Here is a 17,522-nt window from a genome sequence, read left to right on the forward strand (position 1 = left end):
GATAATAACACTCTATGAAATAACATTTGAAGATATTCTCTGTGCTTTTGATAAACTAGGAATAAAAATGGCAAAAACTAGTTAATAAATTATATACTTCACAAAAGGTAAACTTCTTTTATTTGTCAGGATCATTAAGCCCAATCTTAGAAGTTACCATAGAGGAAAAACCCAGCAGAAAGGTGAGTGAAATTTTATCTGCCTAGGGACTAATGGATTCATCATGGTTCAACCTGATCATATGATAGCAATCATACTTTCATTCAAAAACAAATTTATAAAGTAAGTTTTGTAATTTTTAGCAGTATAGAGTTTTCTGAAACTGAAGGGAAGATTAGAATTCAGTTAAAACAGCAGGGATCTGGATTATGTATCAGGGTAGAAGTACAGCTGTTTAAGGACAAAACAGAGATTTAGTAAAAGACTGATAGAGAAGCTGATGTTTTTGTCCAGCAGTGATCTGCTTTAGCCAATCCTGCATTAGATGCACTTGCATTCAGCATTTTCCTACTTATTTCCTGTCTTTATTATACAATACTAACAATCAATTGGCTATAAGCCAGTCAATCACCAACTATAATGTTGTGACTGTAGCAGAACCTGCTCAGAGCAGCAGATGACGTTTAAGACCACAAGGCAACAAGCTTCACAGAAGCCAATTCTTAGGAGTGACTGTATTTATTTACCTGTGATCCCCTGTTCATATCAAGGCCATACCAAATAGGCTTTAAGTCAGAGGACTTGCTGGCCCACCACGTTTTGCGGGGCACAGTGGATGGGTTGGCAGAAATGCAGGTCTCCCCAGTTTCCATGTTGCAGTACACTTTTATAGCATCTTCAACACATCCTTGGTTAGGATCAATCCAATATTCACCTACAAAGAACATAAAACATGACTCTGTTATATTACAAAGATGTGGAAACCCAGGGCATCTGGAATATTTTTCTGTCTGCTCTGGGGTGCCCTGGCCCCCAGGGGAGCACTGACTTTGACCCTCATTCATGGAGAAAGTTTTCTAGGCTTCAAGATAGACTAGAATCAACAAAAGTGTAAAATAGGTTATAAAGAGTAGTGTACATGTATCACTTGGTGAGAAATTTAGGTTTTGGAATTTTTTGTATGTTGTGGATGGAAGCAAGATGGAGGGCACAGGATGTTGTCCTGGGTTTCTTCTTCATGCTTCTTCTTCCTTCTTCTTCATGGGTTTGGGTGGAATTTTGTAATTGGGCAGAAAAGTTCACATTGTGGGCTCTTTGGAATCAGTTATTGGTTAAAAGGGAAAATAATCTAGGTGTCACTTCTTAATTGGATAATTTAGTATTAAAAGACCTTGTAACAAGAGATTGTTAGCCATTTTGTGCCTTCTAATGAAAAGCTGCCAAACTCACAGTAGTGAGACTGTTTTACTGATAAGAAATAATAAATACTTGAGTCCAAACATGAACTGCCTTCTCAATGCCTTCAGTCCAGACACAGAAAAACCAACGACTGGAACACCCACACAAAGATTTTTGAAACAACTGGGAAGACATAAGCAGAATTATGTTGCAGCAGTGCAAAGCAGTGTCCAAGGCCATGCTGGACATGAGGCAGCCTCAGAGGACCCAGAGCAGAGGTGTGAACACTCACCACTCCTCTTGGAGGGGTGGCACAGTTTCAGGTCATCACAGGTCCGTGCTGGGTGCTTCTTGGAGCCATCGGGGCTCCGCATGGTCTCGATCTGGCTGCTCAGGGACTTCAGTGTGGCGTGGACTCCTGGGTCTGTTTTATTGTGGTCATCAGGGGCTGCTTCATCTTCAGTAAACTCTGGTAGTGGATCGGCCATGGCATCATCGTAATGTCCCATGATGTCACCGATGGCAGCGGTGAGGTGGCCTGGAGGCCCTGGAGGGCCAGGAGGACCAGGTTCACCTGGTGGGCCCTAAGGTTCAAAACAAAAAGGCAACAGAGGTCCAGTAGAGTAAATACTATGCCAAATGATAGCAAAGTCTGCCACCAAAAAAAAAACCCCCAAAACTCCAGGGCCAGTCACTCTAAAGCACAGGGAAAAATTCAGATATAAAGAATTTACCTTTCAAAATCTGCATGTGAGGTATTATTCACTCTGTTCATGTCCTCTTTGACTCCCTTAATGCCTTGCTTGACTTTTTCTTACTTCTGATTTTAAAATTAATAGCTGGAAAAAGTCTCCAAGGAATGCCCTCATTCTCTTTGTTAAACCTGTCCCTCCTTGTTCAGATCCCTTCCTAATAACTTTATTTCTTAAAATTCCTGCTTTCCATAAGTTGCCTCAGAATCATTTTCCTGGATGGAAAATTTGGCACTAGAAACATATTCATATTTATCCAGTGGAGTGCTGAGCTCTCTGGCCACAGAACTCTGGTCTTTCTGTGGGACAGAATCTACATCATCCTTACTAGGAAGAGCAGGTGTTTTCCTGACTAAGTAAATTCTCCCAAATGGTGGGTTGGGAGGTCCTTCTGTCACCATGAACCTGGACACATGAGAAGATATCTGTTAATAAACATATCTCACCCTGCCAGCCCTTCTCTGGCAACACAAAGTCTGTAATGCACCTCCAGGTGAATTTTGATGCTCTGCTGCACCAGGTGGTCGATCAGAACTGGCCTTTCCTTTGAGAGTCATTACTTCAGAACTCAGCCCAGCATGAAGGCCAGCTGGGCTCAGTGTTACAGTTTGGGCTGTTTATTTGGAGTGAAGGACCTCCCTAACACATGGCACAGGGGAGGAGGGTGCTGCCAGCCAGGCAGGTGGCTGTGCTCACTCTCTGGGACTGCCGGCTTTGGGCCACTGCTGGCCTGTGCTTGGGCCTGAGGGTTTAGGGCCCAAGTGGCCAAACAGCCGTGTTGGACCACAGATCCTGCAGGATCCAGTAAGCCACCTGCAGAACTACATCCAGCTCAGCCTAAGGAGAGCACAGGTGGATGAGGCTGGGGTCATCCCAGCTTCAGAAGATGAAAATGAGTAAGAAATTAACCCTTTCCATACAGTTACCCAGGATGTTTGTTGGAGAAACTACCACATTTTATCATTTGTCTTGAGCTCATAGATGTTCAAGAAAATAATGTGATGGACTATAAAAAAGAATCTGATTATTTGAAGATAACCTTTTCCCCCATATTCCCATCAATTTACCTCAGGTCCAGCTTCTCCCACAGTCCCTCTAACACCAGGAGGCCCAATTGGCCCGAGTGGACCAGGACTTCCATCTTTTCCAGAAGGACCAACTGGACCTGGAGGACCCTAGAAAATATAGGAGACAGATGGAATATCTTTTAGCATTTAATGACAAAGTTTTACAAAACAGATATATTGCCATTATAAGCAGTATCTTGTCAGGAAGCAATCTGGTTACTTGTGCCTATTACCAAACTTTTTAAAATCACCTCCTTTCTTCTTCTGTAAAAGTAAGAAGGCAGTTTAAAAGCTGCTCTTCTCAAGTGAATCACCTCAGATAATATAACTTGTCCAGCTGTCTATCTTTTTCCTTAACCATTTAGTTGGGATCAGTTCCAGATTCCAGATGCTGTGCAGACTGCAGTAGCTTCTGTACACCCTCAGACACAGGCTCAGAGGTAGATGTAGATGCCTCCCTTGGATGTTCCCAAGGGCCAGTATTTCTCCTTTGTTTTTGGGTTAATGACACACATGGGGGATGAGTGGCAGAGCTGCCACATGCATGGCTTTGTATCAGCTGCAGCAAGTGTTTGTAAAAAGAGACTGCAGCCCTGTAGTCATTCTCAGCCAACATTTTTATCTACAAAAAAACTGCACTCATGACAAAGCTTTATTATATTAAACAAGGTGATGTCTCAGCAAAAGATATTAGGGTAATGACCACATGATATCAAGGTCAATAAAAGTCATTGAAATACAAGTGACGCAGAAGTAGACATCTGAGTAAGAAAAAAAATCATAAACCCCAAACAAGAAAAACCTTAAAAGTTATACTCACCCGAGGACCAAATGGGCCTGGAATGCCAGGACTGCCCTGTTCACCAATTGGACCCTAAACAGAAGAAAGTATATCATATCATTGTACCATTTACAGCATATTGCTTTAGTTTTAAGGTATTAGTGTGTGATACACACAATTTGGTATGAATAGGATTAAAAAGTACATAAATAATGGGTGGTACCTTTATCTTAATCCCTTAGTAACTTAATAAAATTTACTGGTGCTTGGCTGCAAAGCTGCTTCTCTAGAAAAGCCCTGGTTTCAAGGTATTTAGAATCAGAGTGGCTTACAAAAGAGTAAATGATAGCACTGTCACCAAGTGAAAAGGTAATTTGGGCGTCAGACTTTTTGTTGCTGCTGTTCCTGTGCATTGAAACTTCCAATGTTTTCACAGCACCAGTGAATAAATGAAACAAAAAAGTTTTCCATGATATTTCCATTCAATTGACAAGAAAATCACAAAGTCCTTAAAATTTTAGCAGAAGATGCTCTCACAGTCCTTTTGGGATGGATTTTGCACTGGATTTGTTGACCCTAATGAATTCAAAAACTGCCAAAAAGCATTTTTCACTCTAAACTGCTTATCTCAAACTACCAGTTTTTGTGACCATCTTGTGCTGACAGGTCATTAGCTGTAACAGATAGGCCTTGCAAAGAGAACAAGAATAGAACACACATCTTGCAAAAACAGGTTTACCTCATCAGACAAGAGTATTTTAAAATTGCATTAAAAATATTAGCAAGTACAGACACCAGGCCACTCAAACACCTTGTGGGGAAAAAATAACTAGTTTGCTCTTTTTCCACTTTAAATAACTATGTTCCTGATACACCATTTAAGTACCAAGCAAATAAAATTATAGTAAAAGCAGAACAACTTACAGGAGGGCCAGGAAGGCCTTGAAGTCCAGTGAAACCCCTGTGTCCCTTCTGGCCCCTATCACCTCGATCTCCATTGTCACCTTTGTCACCACGAGGTCCTTGGGGACCCTGTAAATATCAATGATGAAATGTAAAATTCTGAACTGGGAAAAAAACTCCAACCTCAAAACTCCCTCATTTAATTTTAGACACTGCACTCAGAGCTTCTTCCCTTTTAAAGCCAGAAAGATGATGATGTTGAGGCAGCTCCAAGAAACTTAATTTTTTACCAAAGAATAAGTAAATAATTACAGAAAACTGTGCTGTGCTTAAATACAGATGTAGCAAATTTACTCTACTTAGCTACATAATACAGTAAAAAATCCATGAAACTGTACTAATGATAAATAATTTAGAATACCTTTTTTTTAATATCATTGTATTTCTTACTGTATATGGCAGGTGATTTTTGTTAATGAGATTGAAATATTAAGGTTCTCTCACAGACTCATTATGATAAAGCCTATTTTCAGTATGAAATCATCCAGGCTGCATCTTTACTTCTCATGGCTTCTTTCACCTTCATCAGGATTAAAGTACAATGGAAGTTACATTCCCTAACTACAGACAACAACATCCAGGCAGCACAAACACCTTGTTCCCATTACTGTCACAATTTCATTGTTAGTTTTGATAATTGCAAACTTCTTACACTAATTCAAGAATCATTGCAAAACGTGGCTGCTGTTTTCAATTCTATATTTCTCAGCCCAAACTACATGCTAAATTTCTCAATGCCAGATTCCAAATAGTTTATCTATGGCATCATTATCACTAACTACTCAATAAACTTTACTGTCTCTCAAATGACATCTGCTTAGGGACAGGATAACATTGTTTTGAATTTCCCAAGTTTGCAATTAATTTTCTGTTCCAGGCTTGGATTGTAAAAGACTTATGTAACATAAAAAAAGAGGAGTTTTGTTTATTTTCCTTTTCAGACTGAAGCTGGAAGTTCATGAGTTGAATTAAGGCCTTTTAATGGGAACAGGTGATTTTGTTGTATTTCTGCCATTTTTATCTAAAAACATCCCTTTTTGCTAAGTATTCATTTCCCTACCCCTTATTTAGACCAGACTCCAGCCATTTGCCAACTCAGGTCCTACCATTATCCAGACAGCAATATGCTCCAAATAAAGAGGCTTCCAAAGCACTGCCGGAGTATCCAAATACAAATATCCAAATCTGTGCAGCTTTGCAACTCAGAACTACCTGCACCCACTTGCAGCCAGAACACAAGGTGAAGCCTTGCTTGGCATTCTCATTTGGGTTGAATTCCTCACACACTTTCCTCAGTGGTATCTCAGACAAAACCACAGTGACCATAGGCAACTTACAGGCAAACCTCTCTTTCCTGCACGGCCTGGGGGACCCATGGGACCTCGAGAACCCTACAAAGATTGCATACAGAAAAAATGTGAGGCAATGCATGAACACCATACACAACATAAGTTCTTGATAAACTATTTTTTAAAAAGCATCACTTACAGTTTCACCTCTTTGACCTGCATCTCCTGGAGGGCCAACAGGACCAGGAGTTCCTGGACCTCCTGGAGAACCTGGTAAGCCTGCAGGGCCAGGTTCACCACGATCACCCTGCAAAGCAGAATTTCAACTGTTTATCTGAAGAGGATTGGTCTAGACCAATGTAACAAAACTGTAGCACTGCCAGTCTATTTTTGAGCAATTGCAACCTGCAAAGATATTCCTGCTGCAAGAACTCAAGTCTGAGTTTGTGGAAGCAGATGTTCTTAGCCAGGCATCCTCAGCTTTGAGAAGTACTATATTCAAAGCTGGGATACACTTTCAGAACAAGCTCTCCATCCAGGTTAACTGAATGAAAAGAAAATCTACAATAAGTCAAGAATAAAATGGGGATTTGCAGAAGAAAATTAAGAAAGGAATATATTCTTACACGTTCTCCAACAGCTCCATCTCGTCCAGGAGTACCATCATTACCAGCAGGTCCCTGGAGTTATAAAATAAAAATAGAGCTATTGATTAACTCTGTAATCCTGCATTTCTAGAAGAATTATAAAGCTGTTCTCCACCTCTAATTTCAAGTCAAGGAGAATGACCATGTTTTTTCTTGCATGCTACAATGCTCTAATACTTACTTCTGGACCAGCTTCACCTACAGGCCCAGTGGCACCTGACTGGCCAATAGGTCCTGGGGGACCTTTGTCACCAGGTGGCCCTGTGGGACCTTGCTTTCCTGGAGTCCCCTAAAAAAAGATGACAAATATCATATAAAAATCTTAATCACAAAACAAAGAAAGCACTAAAAACCTGCTGTCTGCCAAACTACTACTGTCAGACTGAAACATCATCTACATTTGTGAATGAAAAAAACCCTGATATTTAAAGAAAAGGTTCTTACATAACTTGAATATGTATTTAATATACTTGGTATTTTTAAGAAGTTACTGATAAATCAGTAAGTCTGATGTCATTATCTGCAATAGGTATGGTAGTTTAGATTTCAGAAAAATATAATGAAGTTTGAAATAATTAACATGATTTTTCTGTCTCAACACCAAGAAACCTTGTTAGCCTAGAAAAATTTCTGGTCAACTTTAGCTATAAAGTGACTTCATGGATCCAGTGGTAATGACAGATCCTTCACATCAATCCTTTTACTAATGGATTTAATACTTTTTAATTGCTTGACGTACTGGATCATTAGGCTATCCAACAAATATCTATAAATCCTACATGAATGCAAAAATGCAAAGAGAGCTCAAGCGGCAATTAGTAAAGCTGTAGTTCACAATTTATGAAACAGTGCTTGCAGAGTATTTACTCACATTCAAGAAACCTTTGGGTAGATAAATGAGAGTGTGAGGTTGTTTTTTTCAGGGATCAAGTATTAAGTCAAATAGGAGCATGGAAAGAGTCATAAAGTTCTGGAATGGCCTTGCCGGGGAGGTGGTGGAGTCACCATCCCTGGATGTGTTTAAAAAAGACTGGATGTGACACTCAGTGCCATGGTTTAGTTGAGGTATTAGGGCATGGGTTGGACTCGATGATCTTTAAGGTCTCTTACAACCTAGTCGTTCTGTGAATTTTAGACAAAAGCCTTAATGCTATTATTCACTTACTCTTAATTCAGGTTCAGACTTTCCATTATGGCAGAAACAAAAAGGAAGTAAACCTCATGCATTTGCAAAATATTAAGTTCTTTACTATCTTTCTCTATTCACTCCTGCAACTGGAGTTTTCCAACTTTCTCCTCATGCTAAGGAGCACTACACTGCAAATGCCACACAGAAATTCCCAGGCCGGTGGCACATGGCCTGGTGGTCACTTACTGCAGGCCCTGGCAGCCCAGGCATGCCTCTCTCCCCTCGCTGTCCTGGCATTCCAACAATTCCTCTCTGACCAGTAGTTCCTGCTGGGCCAGGGGGGCCATCTGGGCCCTGAAATCCACAGAGGAGAAAGCAATGTCACTGTTATGTCAGCAGTAACAAACAAAGAGAGCGAGCCTGGAGCTGGCGGAGGGACAGTCAAGGGACATACCGGCTGCCCATCATCCCCCGGGTCACCCTTGTCCCCAGGGCCACCAGGAGGCCCAGTTGGCCCTCGATCTCCCACACGGCCATGAGAACCAGGATCACCACGAAGACCTGGGGGACCTTCTTTTCCTGGTTCACCAATAGGCCCAGCAGGCCCTGGGGCTCCCTAAAAAAATGAAAACACCTCATTACATTGTACCCTTTTCTGACCAGGACAATAAAATTCTAAGGACTGTGTTTCAATTAACTATAAATGCATGCTCTGAGGCTAACATATGTGAATGAGCTAAAAGCTATCATCTCTTTTATGATCAAATAAATGAAATGAAATAAATGTCAAACTATGTCCAAGTTCCATCCATCTCCTCCCCCCAATTTTCAATTCCAAACTCACTCATTTAAAAGACACTTTTTTTTATTTCTCTCTTTTTTGGGTTTTTTCTTTCACCTCATGTATATAACCACTGCTAGAAAACTCACCCTTGCCCATTCTTTCTAACACCATCAAGCTAAAGTTCATATCCAAACTTTTCATTTCCATGGTACAAATTAGTGTTTCAACAGACCTTTGTTCATTTCTCAAATACTTGTAAAAGACTCCACGTGTATATTAAGTTTTCCATAAACTTCACATTTGATAACCTTACAATGACTGCAAGTTGTTTTTTTCATCATAACATTAAAAGGCATATGAAGCATGACACAGTTCTCTGTGTGGAGGTCAAGTCTCAACTTGATCAACAGCTAGTATTTTTTTATAGTGCTGAAAATATTTAAACAGAAGAGATTTTGTGTTTGAGGGTTTGAGTTTATTTTAATGGAACTTATAACCAACTCCACCAATGAGAGAACCCAGTAGAGGCTCTTTCTTTTCCAAAAACTGTTGTAATTTCAGTCACCACTAAAAGGACAAAAAGTAAAATAGAGAGGAAAATATAAATTGGGGTTTTTTTATTCCTCCAAGCAATCAAGTCATTGGAGCAATTTGAGCAGCAATTTGAAAGCTTAATTAACCCAATGGAAAGGTTTGGACCAATATCAGGAATTGGACCAAACTGAAGACTAATGAGCTTTATTTAATGACGCAAACAATCAGTCACAGAAGTGAGTGCTGATAAACTGTTCTCTTCAATAGCATCAGGCCATAAACACTGGTTCACCTTTCTTGCTTTATTTAATCTTCAGATTCTTGGTGACCATTTTATAAAACATACCCACTAGGAAAATGATAACCAACTTACAGTAGGTCCTGGGGGCCCCACTCTTCCAGCAGATCCCGGAAATCCGGTAGCACCCTAAAAAAAGCTCCTTTTTAATGCCATCTTTATCAAAAGAAACACAGCACTAGTTACCTCAAATGTTCTTGGCTGAATTAGTGAGCAAATTATATTTACATACTGAAAAAACAAGCTGAGATAAGGAATAATACACACATTACATAAAACTTCTGTATTAGATTATCTGCAGTCAGGTCTCCACACAATAATATCTACTTACAGGTGGACCCTGAGTTCCTCTACCACCTTTCAGACCAGGAACACCTGGAGGGCCCTAAAAGGAAAGGAGAAAGAGAGGGATGATAGTGAGCACCCAGAACTTTTTTAAATTACCAAGATCAGCCTATGTCACTGGTTCTGAGAGGATTTTATTTGTACTTACTGGGGGACCATGAGACCCAGAAAGACCCTGTGGTCCTGGAGATCCAGCGTCTCCTTTCTGTCCAGGTTCTCCAGGTTCACCTTTCACACCAGGCTGACCATCAGGGCCCTATAAGAAAAATTATTTAGAAGAAACATCAGGGCAGGCAACACCAAATCTTTCCTAACAAAATAATTCTGTAGAGAACTTTTAAAAGGGTAAAAATGAAAATACCAGGGGTAAAAATCAGTCCAGGAAACACTGTATTTGTTTAATGATTCAGCACGGTCATTAGAAGACCACACATGACATTTTCTAAACATTCTCTGAAGCCAGTATTTCCATTTTAAATATTTTACTTATCTAGCTCACAATTTTCTTCTCTTTAGATTTTCTATTTTCCTCAGCTGCTACAAAACAAACATTGCCTTTTCTAGGCTTTTTTTCCCATCAAGGGAAGCAGGTGCAAGACTGTGAAAGGGATCCTGAAACAGGATATTTAGGCTGTGGGAAAGCTGAGGGTATTCCAGTCCATCTGGTCCATCACCTCGTTCCAGCCTTCACTACTCATGGCACAAATCTTTGCTACCTTCAGTAGACACATTTTAACTTCCCCCATTTTAATCTCAAAGGAGCAACATAACATACTAATGAAAATATGAGATCTGGTGAACAATTACATAATCTTAACAAGAAAACCACTTTTCAACTGTCCAGGATGCTTATTGGCTCTTTCCTTCACTTGATATACTGATGAGAGAAAGAAACAGCTCTTTTTGCAGCAAAAATGTGATTCCCAATCCAGAACACCACAATATTATTCATAATGAAGGAAATGAAGTGTGTCAGAGCATGAGGAAAGGAAACTCGTTAGTGTTCCAAAACACATACCGGGGGACCAGCAAAACCAACAGCACCAGTTGGACCATTTTCTCCTCGGGAACCCTGGGCAGAAAAATTGAAGTAACTGTATTTAACAAATATCATTCTATAGATATTATCAGTTCCAGCTCAATATATCAGAAAGGATGTTAACTCTTTACTGTCGTAAGTGTCACTATACTTTTGCTCTATTAATCAGAATCAAATGATCTTGTAATCATAAAATAAAGGATGTTAGCTATGATGTTAAAAGCAGCTATGTGTTCAAGATCATATTAAGCTTTCAGAATTCACAGATGGAAGGCACAGGTGAGTATTAAAACAGCATTAGGAGAAATTCTGGTCACAACCCACCCCTTCCAGGGAGGGCTAAAGAGCACACACTTCATTCAACCTACCACTCCAATCACAGTGGGGAAAAAACACAGTAGTTCAAAGATGTACTCTTCTATAAGGTCACAACAGGCTTTGACTGAGCTTTCCACTCAACATTTGCTTGGAAAAGAAGTAGCTGGAGGTTGCCAATTCCAGCACTCCCTAAAAGGGTGGAAGCTGCTCCAAGTTATACTGGAAATAAGAGTGTTCTGATTTATGACAGGGACATAATCAATTTCAAGCAGTATGAAGGATCTAGAAGGGCTGAGCCTCTAATTCCCTAATTGAAGTCAACCCTTAAAATACTTCAAATCACTAATAGATGGAAGATGACAAGAGTTACATAACTGGATGAACTAAGCATTACCTCTGTGCTTTGCCCGTTAAATATTTGTTTATGTGCAGTGGTATCTGCTAGGGGCAAGCTTTTAAAAACATTGACACAATTACAAGTGGTGGCATCGTTTCAGGAGTGAGGTAAGTGAGGGTGACTCTAAAGTTTGCCCTAAAACAAGTGTAGGTCACAGGAAGAAAATCTGGTAATACTTTTGCAAGTGCACAGCAACAAGTCAGTACTTCACTCTTGGCTACAGAGAAAGGGAAAGAAAAAGGAGAAAATTTATCAGCAAATAAAAAAATGCCTGGAGTTTGGATCAGCATTAGGTATTATTAACATATACCAGACAAAAAAAAAAAAAAAAAAGCATGTTTACTCACAGGGTTTCCACGAGAACCAGGAGGACCAACTAGCCCTCGAGGACCTGGTTCACCCTTAAAATAAAATGAAATAATTTTATTTCCCAAGTAACTACCTTGTTTGGTCATTAAAATACTAATAAAGTCTGATAATATTTAGAAACTTCAGTAGGGAAAGGAATAAACATCTGTTTACCTTCTCACCAGTAGGACCTGCTGGACCCATTGGGCCTATTGGACCAGGGAGACCCTTTTGAACAAATTAAGATAAAAGGAAGTTAGAAAAGTGATGCTTCAAAAATAAAGTTTATAACTTCTCGTATGCTATCTTTTTCCCTTTATCCTTTTTTATTCCTATTATATTTCGCTTTTTCCTCATATATTATCTATTTACCCTTTCTGTTCCTTTGAATTCTTTGTCTCTGGAAACTTATTTTATCATCTTTATCTAGAATTGACTTGCATTTCCTCTCCCAATAACCAAACTCCCCACAAGAGATCTGCTTTCCTTCATTCTCTCTTTCTTCTCTAAGTTCATCATCTGGTCTATGCAGTATCATGAATAAGGCCAATGATATAAAAAAACAAAAGCCCCAGCTTTATTTTACTCTCACAAAAAGGAATCAAGTAATTTTTCCCCACTTGCACAGAGCTCTCTTTCTTTTATACTTTTAAAATGATTTTTTAAGTATCCATCATTTTTTCTGCAGATTCATTTAGATTTCACATACTACTCAAAAATGTCCCTTATCTCTTCATAAGGCAGGCAAATAGGTTGCAAACTCTCTATCCAAACCCACCAACTCCACATAATGATCCTTTAGCCCACCATTACTTCACCTGTTCATTAACTCCCATAAGCTCTAAACATCCCTTACAATGAATAAGTACAGCTCTGTATCTTTGGTTAATGTTTGATTTAGATAACCAATTCCAGCTCACAGATAATAACTTTATTAGAGCTTCTATACAGTAGGGTTTTTTAAAAAAAATGTTTCCTCTTTAACAATAAATGTAGTCTAGGACAGGATCCTTGTATTTTCACTGTACCTCAGATTTCCAAATGCTTAGCAGCGAGTACTCCAACTGGTTTGTAAAACCCAAGAATTTCAGATATATTCTCAATTCATGTAAAAAGTAACTCAAATAACATCTGGGAAGGAAAAATGGTCAGTGCATACAAAGAAAACCCAGTGCAACTGAGATTGTTGGACAGTTGGTCTGTGCAGCAGAGTATGTGCAATGTGTCTTGAACACATCTTGAGCAGACTAAAGATTTTATTAATGCAATGGAGATTCAAAACTTTCTAGAAGCACCAGCAACTTACTGCTTATGTGAAGCTTAGTATATTTACAGGAATTTTCACCTGTGAAATTTAGGACAGATTGTGGGCAACTCAGTGGAGACAAGGAGGAGGAGTCTTAGTCCAAGACTGAGAGCTGGAAGGTTTGCTTTTTGCCTATTCATCTCTGCCTGTTCATTTGTTAATATTTTTTACCATAGTCAACTTAGACGAATCCCACATCAACTGTGAATCCTTTCCACTGAGCTCTTAACCTGCGTTACTGATGATACCAAACAGAGGCTTGGAATACAGACACCCCAAAACTTTTTGCACAGCAGTCTTGAAAAACTTGAACATTTGGAGGGTGAGGCAATGACTGCAAATGCATGACATACCATGATAACACTGCATAGTGTTTAACTCCACAAGCTGAGTGCCCTAGCACAGTAAACAAACTGTGTGTGAACAGTAGGTCTAAAGAGAAGGACAGATTTACTTACTCTTGCCCCATCGTTTCCAGCTGTACCTTCAGCACCTTTCTCACCTACGCCACCCTATGGAAAACACACAGAAAGTCCCAGTTATGGCACTGAATGCTGAGCAGGTCATACCTTGGAATAACTGCAGAGTTAAGGGACAGGTCATGCTACTCAGGAGGACAGCAATAAACACACTTACTCTATCACCCTTAGGGCCAGGTGTGCCAGCAATCCCTCTCTCTCCAGGCATGCCCTGAAGGCCTGGTGGTCCTGGATCTCCAGGTGTCCCACTAGGGCCTGGGCTTCCCTGGAACAAAAAACAAGTTGTTGCCTATTCATCTGAGAAGCATCTTTGTCTCCAGGCTGCAGAACATGTTGTGCCTGTGTTGAAGTCTCTGGGGTACAGTTTTAAGTAATAATTTTATCTGAAATTTGGACTTTATTTACATCCAAATACTTTTCTTTTCCCATCGTGTTACTCAGGAAGTTCAACTGTAATACCGTAGTTCTTCCAAATACATTAATATTTAATCAGTGCATACTGGAGATGAAAACAGCCAAAAAAAGAAGCTTGAGAATCATTCTGCCTTGACCTTGATGTCACACAGATTTAGTACAGAAGCTAGGTACAGCTAGAAGTTTCCAGGGGCAGAGATGCTTATGTCTATTACAGGTCTCACAAAACTAGAGGCACTCCCTGCTTGACCTGACTTTGCTGGCCTAGTCACACCCACAGCAGGTGCATGCATGCAGGCATGAAGCTTTCAGCATTTTCTTTTAACTGCTCAGCCCTGCCAAGTGTCTTTGTGTAAACTGGCATGGCTCTTACAACATTGTTAGATGGTTTTCTGCAATTCAGAAATGGTTTTGCCCAGTTCTACTGTGAATTCTCAACATTTAAGTATGTTGCAAGTTTTTAATATTGTTATAATCAGAATTGTGTATCCTTCCTTATACAACAGAGACGCCTCTCATATTTATAATATAAAATCTCTCTCTTATGTTCACTCAAATGAGCAGAATTACACATCACATCACTTCAGCAATGCAAATCTCTACTCAGTTTACCTTTGGGCCATCAGGACCATGACCTCCAGCCATACCCTTTTCACCCTGGATTCCTGAGGCACCTGGTTCTCCCCTTTCCCCTGGATTGCCACGTTCTCCCTACAAAATGGAAGATTATAATTTATTTACAAGGCAGGATAGAATTCTGGTATCCTAAATACACCATAAGTGCAGTAGAGCCTGAGAACAAATTCTAGGAGAACTGATTAAATAAAAAATAGCTTTATGCTTTTGCTGTTAGAGGTGGGGGAAATATGTTGCTCAGCAAACTAAAAACTCTTATTTCACAGCATAAACCAAATAATTTAGCAGGTAGTACTCAACACCACTTCAGAAGCTACAAAATTATTAAAGATGGTAGATTTTACAGAAACTATCTTAAAACATATCCATACTTATGCCCATTTTGTTGGTGGGGAAAAAGGTCAAATACTGACTGTAGCTGTTAAAGTCCATGTTACGCACCAACTTCCAACCTCAGGGAACTGTTATGAATATTTAAACTCTGAAAGAAAACACTTACCCTGGGGCCCAATGGACCAACAGCTCCAGGATCTCCAGGCACACCCTAAGAACAAAATTCACCATTAGAATGAAATCATTATTCATAACTTTATAGTTATGGAAATTAGAGACAAACATTTTTATTTCCAAAGTACTGTGAATGTAGATGGCCAGTTCTAAATCCTATCTGTCAATGACAAGAGGTGATAGTCCAGCTCTGTCCAAGAACACAGATTATCGCAATTATTTTATGCCAAAGCAGTTTTTAGACAGCTTGCAGACTACATCAGTCAGTAAGTATTTTGAAACAGAGTGGGAAATTCAATTAAAGAAGGAAACATAAAACTACTTTATATTTTTAATGTTATGTTACACATACATTACCTGATCACCTGGCTTTCCTCCCTCACCTGGAGGACCTGGTGGCCCAGGCAAGCCCTGAAAAAAGTAAATAAAATGGTCACTAACATGATAGAAAGTTATGTAAATCCAGACTTAACTAGGACACCAAGATCATGAATGTTGCAGTACACAGTACAAGAACACACTCTCAGAGGTCCCCAAGGGAAAGAGTTACATGAATATTGAACCAAACTGTTTCCCCCTCTCTAAATGAGATGGCAGCCCTTCCTTAAAATTTGCAGGACATCACAGCCCTAAAAGTAAAGTTCTCTATAAACAGATATTGATTTAATTAATACTTCATTATTAAGACAATTATTTTGCTACATATTTGGAACTTTTTTGGAAAATCTTCAAAGTAAAACTGATTGACATCAAAGGTCCTCTCAAGAGATACAGAGCTGGTGTTTAAGCCTTTGCCATTTGGTTTAGTGCACAGCTGATATGAAAGTTATGGATCATTAATTATTCTGAACATCCTTGCCTTAGTTCTGAAGTTATATTATGCATCACTTGATTGAATTTCTCCAATTTATGTTGATAAAGACATGGCTGTTTATTTTTAATTAAAAAAAATAAAAATGAATGCACATACCTGAAACCCTGTGGGACCTGGAGGGCCTTGTTCTCCTCTTTCTCCTGCCAGACCCTACACAAAAGGAAGTAATAAGTAAACAGAACAGGAATATAGGCAGGCTCCACAATTTTTTCTTTTCTCTGACTATGCATATTTTTAATTAGATATTTATTTGCTATACATTTTTACTTATCCCAGGACAAGATGGCCTATATAAAAGATGTAATAACAGTGTATCATTTCTTTAAAATCCTTCCCCTAAAGGTTATTTGGTAACAGGAAAACACTCAGTTCCATTAAAACCAAGAAAGACGGCAAAATTAACTACAATAATTTTTTACTCCTTGCATAATTTTTTTGTAATGGTTAGAAAAAGGTATTAGATTAATACTATATATATTTTAATACAAAGCTAGAAATTCTTCTAGGACAATTTTTCTTTAAATGTTTTTGGAATTTTTTGCTTGGAATCAGCAACTGGCATGAAGGTTGATAATAGAGGCCAAAAGAGGAGTGAGTAGATGGAATACCAGGCAGGCAGAGAGGTAAAAACTGACTTACTGGTGGGCCAACAGGACCAGAAGGGCCAACTTCACCATCTTTACCAGGGGCTCCCTACATTAAAATGACAGGGGAAGAAATCTTGTGTAATGAACACACATAACAGAAAAGCACCATTTTCCATAATCACTGCAAATAGCAGCCACACTCACTCTCTGTCCTGGGACTCCTGCATTGCCTGCTTCTCCAGGCTTTCCAGGATCACCCTAAATTGCAGAAATAAAAATGACCAGGTTTAGATATTTTTCACCCATAAAATATACAGAAATAGTTCAAGTCAAAAAGGGATTGCCATACTCACACTACTACCCTTTGGCCCAGGAAGGCCCATGCTGCCTGGCTGACCTCTGATTCCTATGGAACCTGCTGGACCTGGACGTCCATCTTCCCCAGGAGCACCCTGCAGAGATAAAGCATTTTCCACATTAAAGTCTAAATATATTTATTCATATGAATTTATTAATCCCAAGAAAATGCTTGTATATACAAAGAAAAAAACATTAACCTGGCTTGGGCTTCACTTATCAGTCAAAATGTCTTTACAGAAGATGTTACAATAGCCACACTGCTGGATTTAACCAAATGCTATGCAATTATTAGAACTGAAACATGTACAAATAATTTATTGTGTCCTTAAA

At 39.3% G+C, this 17,522-nt stretch overlaps 1 protein-coding gene across 2 annotated transcripts in view; it reads right to left on the reverse strand.

Moving 5' to 3' along the window:
* COL5A2 (collagen type V alpha 2 chain) overlaps positions 1-17,522 on the reverse strand; it is a 96,408-nt gene that overhangs the window by 3,820 nt on the left and 75,066 nt on the right. For both annotated transcript variants that reach the window (XM_041487604.1, XM_041487605.1), the window contains exons 27-52: positions 17,186-17,284; positions 17,037-17,090; positions 16,885-16,938; positions 16,342-16,395; positions 15,729-15,782; positions 15,364-15,408; positions 14,841-14,939; positions 13,972-14,079; positions 13,794-13,847; positions 12,204-12,257; positions 12,029-12,082; positions 10,946-10,999; positions 10,076-10,183; positions 9,914-9,967; positions 9,658-9,711; positions 8,421-8,582; positions 8,213-8,320; positions 7,019-7,126; positions 6,817-6,870; positions 6,390-6,497; positions 6,239-6,292; positions 4,863-4,970; positions 3,978-4,031; positions 3,158-3,265; positions 1,631-1,922; positions 687-874 (exon numbers count right to left, since the gene is read on the reverse strand). In XM_041487604.1, the coding sequence (XP_041343538.1) occupies positions 687-874; positions 1,631-1,922; positions 3,158-3,265; positions 3,978-4,031; positions 4,863-4,970; positions 6,239-6,292; positions 6,390-6,497; positions 6,817-6,870; positions 7,019-7,126; positions 8,213-8,320; positions 8,421-8,582; positions 9,658-9,711; positions 9,914-9,967; positions 10,076-10,183; positions 10,946-10,999; positions 12,029-12,082; positions 12,204-12,257; positions 13,794-13,847; positions 13,972-14,079; positions 14,841-14,939; positions 15,364-15,408; positions 15,729-15,782; positions 16,342-16,395; positions 16,885-16,938; positions 17,037-17,090; positions 17,186-17,284 (2,343 nt within the window). The remainder of the gene's footprint in view (positions 1-686; positions 875-1,630; positions 1,923-3,157; positions 3,266-3,977; positions 4,032-4,862; positions 4,971-6,238; positions 6,293-6,389; positions 6,498-6,816; positions 6,871-7,018; positions 7,127-8,212; positions 8,321-8,420; positions 8,583-9,657; positions 9,712-9,913; positions 9,968-10,075; positions 10,184-10,945; positions 11,000-12,028; positions 12,083-12,203; positions 12,258-13,793; positions 13,848-13,971; positions 14,080-14,840; positions 14,940-15,363; positions 15,409-15,728; positions 15,783-16,341; positions 16,396-16,884; positions 16,939-17,036; positions 17,091-17,185; positions 17,285-17,522) is intronic.

This window comes from Pyrgilauda ruficollis, unplaced genomic scaffold (genome assembly GCF_017590135.1).
Source record: "Pyrgilauda ruficollis isolate IOZ18807 unplaced genomic scaffold, ASM1759013v1 scaffold81, whole genome shotgun sequence".
NCBI classification, from domain to species: domain Eukaryota; kingdom Metazoa; phylum Chordata; class Aves; order Passeriformes; family Passeridae; genus Pyrgilauda; species Pyrgilauda ruficollis.